The sequence below is a fragment of the Cygnus olor genome, chromosome 3, assembly GCF_009769625.2.
Source record: "Cygnus olor isolate bCygOlo1 chromosome 3, bCygOlo1.pri.v2, whole genome shotgun sequence".
NCBI lineage: Eukaryota > Metazoa > Chordata > Aves > Anseriformes > Anatidae > Cygnus > Cygnus olor.
This window is the reverse complement of record NC_049171.1, coordinates 93,360,570-93,371,143: the sequence shown is the minus strand read 5'-3', so window position 1 is coordinate 93,371,143 and position 10,574 is coordinate 93,360,570. Positions and strand designations below refer to the sequence as shown.

Here is a 10,574-nt window from a genome sequence, read left to right as displayed (position 1 = left end):
AGATACCAGTTTCTCTGACTAAAAGTTGGAGAAAAGGGTATGCAACACCTACAAATAGGGTATGCTGCTTTGGAGAGTTTGCATCTTCAGAAAAACAAACACAATTTGATGCTGCAAAGTGGGAAATGGACAAGAATTTCCTTTACTTTCCTTTAAAAGCGTACCTCAACCTCTTAGAGATTTTTTTCCTGTAGCATTAATAAGTATAAGAGATATAGTCAACACAACAAACTATCAGTTTACAGATCAGAGGGAAACTTTGCAAGCTTGAAATGGGTTCAGAGATACAAATGACAGACGCCTAGGAGAATTTGAACTGTCCAGCAATATTAACCTGATTTCACTGATGCACACATCCAGCTTGCAAGAACTAATTGAATTGTAATATGGAATTTAAAAAATAATTTGTCTGAAAAATACACTGAAGTTATAAATCTCTGGATTTTATTGATTGTTCTTAAAAGATTTTTATATTGTGAAGATTATTTCTGTTTTTCTGGGAACATTTTAAGACTGTCATCTTGGATCCTACTGGACCAGAAAGTGATCACTATTAGAATTTGGAAGCAAATTCTACACAATTTCCGATTACTCCTGTTTCTTCAAGAATTACAATAAACAAACAAACAATTTTTGTATTTGCAAGGGGTGACTTTTATTCATCGTGAAAGAGGGATCAGGGAGTACAATTTCCTTCTTCACTTACAGTACTGACAGACCCAGTTAGCTTCTTACACCACCCTGCTAATCAAAACATCAACTAAAGTGTGAGAAACTACCCTTCTATGTAAAGGAAAAGTAGTAATTTAAATCTGCCTTCCTGTGAAGCAGATTGCTTTGGTAATGTTCACAGCTCATTTAGAAGTCCATTTTCAGGTGAGAGAACTGCTTGCAGTGGGTTCTCTACTACTTAAATCCAGTTCTTAAAACTGCCATAAAACCAACATGGAACAGGGGACAGAGTAGCTTGAACAAATGGCTTGACTGACTGGCTTAATGCATCATGAATTCTCATATCTAACCTCTGTACTAATGAAGGTTTCTGACAACCAGATAAGGTTTATGTCACTTATGAGATTTTATTATGCCCTTTTTTCAGAGAAGTCTAATCCTGTTAACATTTCCTTCAAGTCTCAACCTCTATTTTCATTGATTATGCTGGAAAAGCCCCAGAAGGTTCGGCTAATGGAAAAACAAAACCTAAGAGAAGACATTCTGACAAGACCATCCTCACAAACTTCATCCTTAAACTGTAGTGTTAATAACGTAATGCATCAGAAAGAAAGAGTACTAGGTCTGGTAAAAACATTTTTAGAACCAGCACACTGAGAAAAGATGGCCAGAAATATTTTTATTTTGTACAAGCATAGAACAACAAAAATGTCTTTTGACATCTTTGAGCAAAGTTTCTTAAACCCTAAGGTACATCCAAGTGTGTTAATACGGTAACTGAACAATTGGAGGAAAACAGACCTCCTAATAACATTGCTCAAGTTAAGCAGAATATTTCTGAACCATCAACAGTATTAGCAGATGGTCTTTTCTTCAGTCTACTTTTGAATTGATGTCATCGCCAACTAACTTAAAAAGACCACTTTTCTAGAACTAGGTACCCTCTTCCAGATTCTCTTCCAGAAATAAGGTAAACTAAACCAGTTTTTTCTTTTTTTGAAGGGGAGCAGCAGAGGTATCTTTCGAGACAGCAAATCTTGCACAGACAGAACAGATAACAGATCTGTCCGACAGCCCACTGGAATTTCATTTTTCTGCAGACAAAATAACAAGGTTCCTTGGAGGTAATCCAATAAACTGTTCTAGAAATTATTAACAGAAAGGATTCAAGAAATGTGGAAAAACTGTTAGATAAAAAAAGTTTCAAAACTGATTCACTTTCAACATTTATTTCATTAAACGCCTGAATCTCTAGAACCTTGCTAGCATTACTTAGCCTTTAAAATGAAGACTCAATCCTAAAAAAAAACCCCTCTCATAAAACACGAATAAGATCCAACGTTATCCTTAATCGAGGAATATCAACATTAAGCACTTTTACTTCCACTCTTTCTCCAGGACCTAACCCAAGGCTTCTTCTCTTTTTCACTTTCGAAAGTTTAGCTTCTGTTATGTTTCGCACTGGAATCAAACCTGCTTTTCCCACACCAATATCAACAAAAACTCCAAACGGTGTTGCATTTTCAACTTTTCCAGTCAGCACAGTACCAACACTTAAGTCTTCAAAGCAGACTATGCTTCTCTTGAAGTCAGGTTTATCAAAATCTGTTATAAGAAACAAACAAACAAAAATAATAATAAGACACTAGAGAAAAGGTTTGCATCATTTTCTAATGGTTGTTTCCAGTTAATTGTTTCTATTTAAGAAGTCATTTCAAAGTAGCTCTAAGGCAACAAATGCTCTTTCACTAGATTTTAAAATAAAGACCGATCTGTGATAAACAATTGATTTCTACTATTTTATCAGTCACTTTAAAAGGCTATAATAAATGGAGGGATAAGCATAGTGAACTGAGTGGTATGAAACTATTACACGGGGATCAGAAGTATGTAGTATATTAGCCAGTGACTGAAAGATTCCTTAAATGTTCTTGGAGCTAGCGAGAAAAGACTTGAGACAACTCTAATTTGAGCTATGTAAATTATATATAACATGCTATTTGAGATCACAAATTTGTATACCGGAAGGTGAATACTCAGTCTCATCACATACCAAGCAGAAAAGTCAACAATGTACTGTTCTTTGGCTTGCTGTTCACCTGCACCGTGACATCACAAAGTCAACTGCAGTGGCAATTTAAAAGCCACACATGCATGATTTTAAGCAAGCGATAAACTGAAGTCTACATTCTACACAGGGCACACATATTTTATTAAACTCTCCTTAGTTGCTTACCACTTTGTGCTCCTACAGAAAACCCTTCTGAACCATCTCAACAACTTCCCTTTCAACCTTTTCCTACTGCTGTTTTACCTTTTCTATAATATAATAGGACTAACATTTTTCACAGAGAGCATGACCAAATCTTGATTCCAAATATTTTCCTGTATTTTATTTCTTATAGGCAAATATAAGCTGAACAAATGTATAGATAAAATGTACTTCAGCAGGCTGTGGATCAGACCCCAGTGGAATACAGAAGCTTGCCATGGCAGCAATAGACTTTGAATGAACTCAAAGTTTCCACTGAAGGAATGTACCTAATTGCTTAAGCCCAAAACAGTTAATTCTTTTTAACATTATACTGTGCAGTAGCATTTCATCAAAAAAGGCAACTACACAGCCATTCAGGGCAATGAGCACAACAAGAATCAGAAGAATGATGGTCACCTTTTTATTGCTTGCAAACAGACAGTGTCTACCCTCCCTGACTCATTACAGCTACTGGTTTAGTTCAAATTAATGTTAAAAAGAATTTTGCACAAGAAGTGACTTATAACACCTTGGGGAGGAAAAGATTTTTAGAATATGATAAAATGCTCCATCCTTTCCCTTCCCCCAAAAAAATTCTTGCCTTTTTCCTTTGTACTGAAATAATTTAGGAAAAATAAGCAATACTTAAAAGGATACACAGGAGAACTCTAATTCCCTTATGACATATCTCTAGTGTTGGAAAAAACTGTGGAATTGAATTTTAAACCAAGATTAATTATTTGAATCAGGGTAGAGTACAAACCATTCAGTCTGCCTGATCCCTGTTAGGCATGACTAGCAGAGTTGCAAAGACAGTGATTTACAGCTATGCAAGCCTACTTGGCTGCCTACTGTGACTGAGGTCTGCCTCCAACCAGTGAATATTGCCTGCCTTAGATTTCAGATTCCATAGTCAGAACAAAGTTTTCATCCAATAACAAAAATTAGGCTAGTCCTTTAATCACTTCTAAGTATTATTCTGTGTTTATAAGCAGAGCTCCAGTCACAGATCCTGTCTACAGTAATACTGAATGTACTGGAGAAACAGAGGATTAATATTTCCTCTATTTCTATTTCCATAATAGATTCTGTTTTGCTTTTATACTTTCATATGCTAATATTCTATCCTACAATAATTTATATTTAGATGTGAGACAACCAGAATGAATGGAGACATAAAATACACATTTTCAAGATCACTAGTGGGAAATATTTATAAAATTTGCATGGAAACTACTAACAAATCCAAAAAAGGTGGACAAAAATCTTATCTTTTTTAAGCATAAGTTTATTATTTGTTATTACAAGCCTACACCTTTGCTGTCTACCGTTATCTCTTGCCATTGTAAGAGACTCCAGCTGTAAGTTTCATTAAACAACAGCATCTCCAGATGTTTTACTTCATTGCCTACCTCATCTCACCCACCCCCATCCTCCAACTGTTCAGCACTACTGCAAAGTGTTAACCAAAGGTGGGTCATGAGCTATGTGCTCCAATTACACTTGTCTCCAGGATCTAGTGCAATAAAAGAGCAAAACTACACACTACTACACTACGGCTCCACGGACCTTTATTACTACTGTTTCAGCTTGGTCTCACAGCATTCCTCCCATGATGGAAAGCGAACGTAGATTTAATCAGCAGAAAGTCAACATATTGAAACTATTTCATTTGTTAATGGTCATACAACTCCCTTTCCTATGGCTGAAAAGGCCATGATTTAAGACAGGATTCACACTCCTTACTTACTGAGCTGGAAAGAAACATCTGACTATGATATAACCTTTTCCCTGTCTGAGAAAAAGACATGGAGCTACACATTCATGAAAATCTACCACTGACTTTAGAAAAGAAAACATGCTGGTTTAACAGTGGTAACTAGAGCAATCGAACTGAGATTACAGCCTTTAAAACAAGGGTTTACCTGTACGGATGTCAAAGCCTTCAGGCTGAGTCAGACCATCGATGATTAGCTGTAGCGTGTGCACTGTTGTATTTAGCCTTTTGGCTGTCTCTTCCAGTCCTTCCTTTTGAATTACTGCATTTACTTTTTGCTGCATATCTGATTTTCCTATGTCATTTGGGTTGCCTCCAATGAAAGATAAAAACCTGAAGAATTCAAAGATAACAGATTTGTGACATCCTTCAGTGAAAACTGAACTTTTGCTATAGTTAGGGTGTTTAATTACTTTTGTACTGATGTGTGAAAAAACTTCTGATTAAAAAAAATAAGAACAGTGAACAAATCATTTCCCAAGCACACATCCTGTCAACTCATCACTGATCAGACACAAACATGGAAATGTAGAGCATGTCTGTATACTTGCATCTCCTGGAATAGGGTAAAAAACTAGAAGCAAAATTTCAAAATGTAAATCATTTCCAACTGATGATTTACCTCCCACTAAAACTAAATCCGATTATGACTGTAAAATGCCTCTTTGCATAAAAGTTCCCTAGAAATAAATGAGAGTTCTATAATACTGTCATTTTGTCGGTCATTCAAATTAAAAAGAAATGCAATTTAGTAAAACAATAAACGTTTAAAACATTAAATCAATACAAAGAATCTCTAACTAAAACTACTGATAAAAACTTTACATAAAATACTTTTGTCTATGAAATTCATGATTAAGAACAATTAGTTTTTCAGAAACTGATCAGTTTAGAAATAATCAAGTCAAAGTAATCACATAACATGAACATCTTCATTACTTGCACCTTTTGCTCATATTATTGCTCATATTATTTGCTCATATTGCAGATCAAGAGAAATTTATAGTGAAATCTAAAAAGGCTAAAAAGATATATTTTAACATTAAAAAGTCTTGATCCGAGTTCTCTTAAAAAAAAAAAAGGGCAAAAAATCACAAGACAGTCTAAGTTTTTAGGTCAACAACATGGTGTACATGCTGAGAAGCACAAAGAACCAATGACAAAAATACACATGCAGACCCTACTCCTTATTTTCAGTACCGATACCTTAAGACAATGCTTATTTACCACTGAATAAATGTCCTTATTTTGGTGAAGGATTTAAAATGCATGACGCTCATACAAGCTGAGTCACATTGTACTCAACAAAGCAATTTGTCCTTTTCTCAGTAGACATATCAGTTATCTGCCATGGTGTCCTGCTCAGCAACTCACTATTCCATGAAGACACTTCCATCCTTCTTTATCATGCCCTGTGTTGTGTTGGAGGGAGACACGTATTTCTGGCATGTTCTCCACAAGAGACAGGTATAATCATTTTCCCTGTCCTCTGGAGTCTGAGTGAATGTTCCCCTTCCAAATTGCTAAGAGATCCATCCTTCCTGTCCTTATCCTACACATGATAACAGGGGTAAACTACAATGCACAAAGGAAGTGTTGATCAGCAGGTTCGTACCCTGCACTTGGGAGTGGTGGAAGACATTCCAGCTCCATAAGAAAGAAAACCTCCTGGTACTTAGCCTCCTTTACCTTTTCAGAAGTACTTGCTGTGCTTTATCCAAAATCTGAGGCTAATATTTCTTTTTGCAGGAAACCATGCATTTTTATTTATTTAACCGAGAAACTCAACTGACAGCATTTCATGTGGTAACTCAGAAAATGTTGTATGCAATTAAGTATGTTAAATTTCTTTTTAAGAGAACATAAACTGAAGTAACATTATTAATGCAATATCGGACTTTGTGTAAATCACAAACCTTATCTTTGAGCACAAGGGCAAATCTTCACTCCAAAATGCCCCCTGATTTCACCAAAAGGAGGACAGCAGTCTAAAACTGACTGTCAGGATTTCTACTCCTTACTGAATTCAAGCACAACCATGGCAACTTACATGTAGCTGCAACACATACATTTGCTTTTAACACTGATAGATACCATTTTCACATTAATTTTCTCATTTTCTCAATGGATATGGATCTTCTGTGTGGTTGTATATGAAGGAAAAAATGAAAAAAATAAACAAGGGTTCAGTGGATGAGACTTTTCTCAGGGCTCACTGAATTTTAATTGACCAGATTTCTACTTTGACATCACTATTATTAAGTAATTTGAGGTGCTCTGGAAACAAAGTAAGTATCAAAACAGATGCAAAATTGTTTAATTCTAAATACTAATTTTTATTTTCTGTACACTAACAACTACTACTATGCACATATTTTTTTCCAATAAGAACCTATATACAAAAATATCAGACCTTTTATGAAAGCACCTTCTATCAACCGCAAAAGAACATGAAAATGATAACGCTGGAAATGTGTGTAGGTCCAGGCGAGGCGTTCTTCAGCTCCTCTGAGCTGCTGGCTGCTAACATCAATAGATGGACAATGCCACCCCAGTGCACTAGTGACAGGCGGCAGCTGTCCGAGCTGTGAGTGACGTGCCAGATGTAGCATGGCAAACCCTACCAGCCTTATGACTCAACCTTCTAAATAATGTATGCTTTACCCAGAGCTCCTATAAACAAGTTTGCTGACATTCATGTACTTGGCTTTATTTCACTTCAAATGGACGTGCAGCATGAGCACCCCTAAGTAACATTTTTTTCACCATTAGAACTTCACAGGAGCATATTCACACTGTAAAACGGTAACAGGGTGGGTTTCGCTGTTGGTAAGTGCAACCACATGGAACAGTCAGTGATGTGTAAAAAACCTTACGTACAAAACTTTCAAACGGGTGGATAATGCAATCAGAATGCACTGCATTACGTGCAGGTTGCTGGAAAGAAAACCAGCATGAAACGGGACACAGCCCAGGTGTCTGATCCGTCAATTACTATTCATGAAAGTTATTTTGGCTCCCCCTTGCCACCACCACCTCTTCCTTCCCCCACTTCCCCAGAAAGTATTTATCTGATATTAAAGAGAATTTCTCATTTAGGCAAGGATAGTGGCTTTGGGCTCCTCATTATTTAAAAACTTACTAATGTGGTTACTGCTCAGAATAAAATTTTGGCTTCAGCCAAAAGATGCTTAAACGTGTGCCCAGTTTTAAGTACCTAAGTCCCACTGCCCTCAACTGAATTATTCGTGTTCTAGAAGTCACGCATTTGTTTAAGAATATTTCAAGATCATGAGCTATACGTATGCAGAACAGAACACTATAACAAGGCCCAAAGTGCATGCTTATACATACACACACAAAAAAAAATCCTCTAACACAAGCAACATAATTCTATTTCGGAAATTCTCACGTTTTTCAGTTCTGGTACAAAAGAGCTACATAGTAAAATATTTCCAAATAAAAGCAATTTATTATGGATTATAGATGTAGTTTTTAAAAATACCGTTCAATCTAGTTACATATTTAGTATACATTTTCACTCAAACATAGCTTGAGGGCACAGACTAAAAATCAATATAAAGCACAAATATATGGCTGAACACTAGCCCATTATATTGATCATTTCTATCTTTAAATGTCATTCCTATGAACAAAGTTAAATGTTTTCTTATTAATAAAAAAGCAACCCAACAACTTCAGGAGTTATTTAGGGTCAGAAAAAAAAGGATATAGCCAGAAACAACCAAGACTGATATGGTTACAGGGTAAAATAAAGGCTTTCCTTAATTTTCCTTATTTTGACCTTAGTAACGTTAAACTATCTTGCTACAATCTCTGAAAAAAAATCTCACTCCATTTGTAAATGACAGTTCCAGATGCATAACCATAGGAACATGAATAATCTGTGTAAAAATGTAAGCCCTTCAAGGATTTTCCTGGCTACATATGTGAACTAAATAACACGCTGCAGTAGTTCAAGTGCTATGTTTATCTACCAGAAAGATAAAACCTAACGAAAAGATAACAAAAATTGAAATGTGAAAGACAAGATGTTTTCTCAGAAGTGAGGTCATTCTTATAAGATATACTATCCTTATTCCCTCAAATGTTGAGTGTCTGAGTGAATGTTGAACTTTCTGTTCAAGGAACATCAAGTCAGATAAAAGCTGCAACTCTCTTAGGAAAGTTATTTAGAACAGAGTGAGATTTAGCTGGTTTAGAGATTTAGAGTTTGAGTTTTGAGATTTAGATGATATTCTGAAACCTAAGCAACTACCTTAGTTTAAAACACATTTTTTTTGCAGTCTTGTACAACCTGAAGAGAATGGTCATGGCTAAATCACTGATGTTTTTTATTTAATACATAATTTCATCCATCTTACCCAGATAAAGAAAGAAAAGTAGCATAAATGTAACAAATAAGCACATCATGTTCACTTAACATACACATCTGCACAAAATTATAGCACAGCCCTTGCAATGCTTAAAAGATAATGCAAATTTCAGTGGAATGCAAATAAAGTCAGAAAACAGTAAAAAAAATGTTTCCAAGGGAAGCCTTCAGAAAAATTATATAAGAAGTTACTTTAAACCCCCCAAAAAGCTTCTTACAATATGCAGGAGTCCTAAAGCTTTGTAAGGGTTTTAGTCACAGTCGTTCTGTTTTATGTAATCATTTCCAGCAACACGACTTAAGAGCTTGGAGTACTGGATTCATTACATTAAAGCAACATGATATGCCATTACATCTTGTCACAGTGCACACATGAATTAATGGTAATGCAACATAATCACTCTGAAAACAAAACAACTTTGCATTAGCATGTGCTTTGTTAAGTAAAATGTACATTCATGACAGTAGTGAACTTAAATTATGCAGGCATTTATGTTTAAGTAATGTTTTGAAGTGCAAAAGCATTATTTGTATAATGCAGATGTTGAGCGTTCTTGTTTTCACTAGGCATACAGATCTTCAATATTTCAACTACTGAGTTGGATTATAAACCAAACAATATCTTACTCTCTGTGATTAGCTGCTGGACACAAAGTTAAAGTTTCAAATCTATTTAAAACTACTTATATGGTTTAATCAGATAAGGATATTTAACCAATGTTTTTCCTCCAATGTGTAATTTATTAACATTATAGATTATCTGAGTGCATTCAGAAACCTATAAAGCACTGAGTTTACAACATTTTGAAAGGATATATCAAGAAATGATGAAGTTTCTAACTGCGAAGAAATTCAGACACCATTACACTCCAACACGGCCACTTTGCTACCATGCTGTTAGGCATGCTGTTGTTAGGTGTTTTCATAACTACCAATATATCACATAACTGAAGTGTAACCTGAGATACAAAACAGTGAAACACCATCAGTTATCCACAAAGAATCAGTACTAGTTAAATGAGACTATTCCATTAGAAAATTATATTTTTTTCTTCGTAATTATTTTTTAAATCCAAACAGTAGCCAGTTATTTTAATTACAAAAATTTCAACAAAGGAAAAAATACCACTTGATTTATGTACTTACAGCATAACTAGAGGACAATTCTAGTCTAGTATTTCTGTATCCAGTATTTATAGCATAACTGGAGGACAACTCTTTGTCATTTCCTAGTTCTTCTAATCATTCTTGTTACCTGTTTATTTTACATCTTATAATGTCAATTAGCAATAAGTCTCTTTTGCTTTTATTTATTAAAAAGATAACTAAAAAAATGTCTTCTAAAAATCCACCTACTAAGTTAATAGTCAGACCTGCAAATGAGCTGGAGTTCCAAAGTGATAAATATGAACTATAATTTATTGGGCTTAATGGCCTTAAATCTACAAGTGTTCTGAATTAGGGTTAGCTGTTTC

General features: G+C 35.1%; 1 protein-coding gene across 12 annotated transcripts in view; it reads right to left on the bottom strand.

The window, feature by feature from the left end:
- Positions 1 to 1,331: 1,331 nt before the first annotated feature.
- SRBD1 (S1 RNA binding domain 1) overlaps positions 1,332 to 10,574 on the bottom strand; it is a 127,268-nt gene continuing 118,025 nt past the window's right edge. For 11 of the 12 annotated variants that reach the window (XM_040552524.1, XM_040552531.1, XM_040552530.1 and 8 more), the window contains 2 exons: positions 4,852 to 5,036; positions 1,332 to 2,277 (listed from right to left, as the gene is read on the bottom strand). In XM_040552524.1, coding sequence (XP_040408458.1) covers positions 1,988 to 2,277; positions 4,852 to 5,036 — 475 coding nt within the window. In that variant the 3' untranslated portion in view covers positions 1,332 to 1,987. Of the gene's footprint in view, positions 2,278 to 4,851; positions 5,037 to 6,454; positions 10,059 to 10,574 lie in introns of those variants that run through there. The other variant, XM_040552535.1, reaches the window with a different exon arrangement.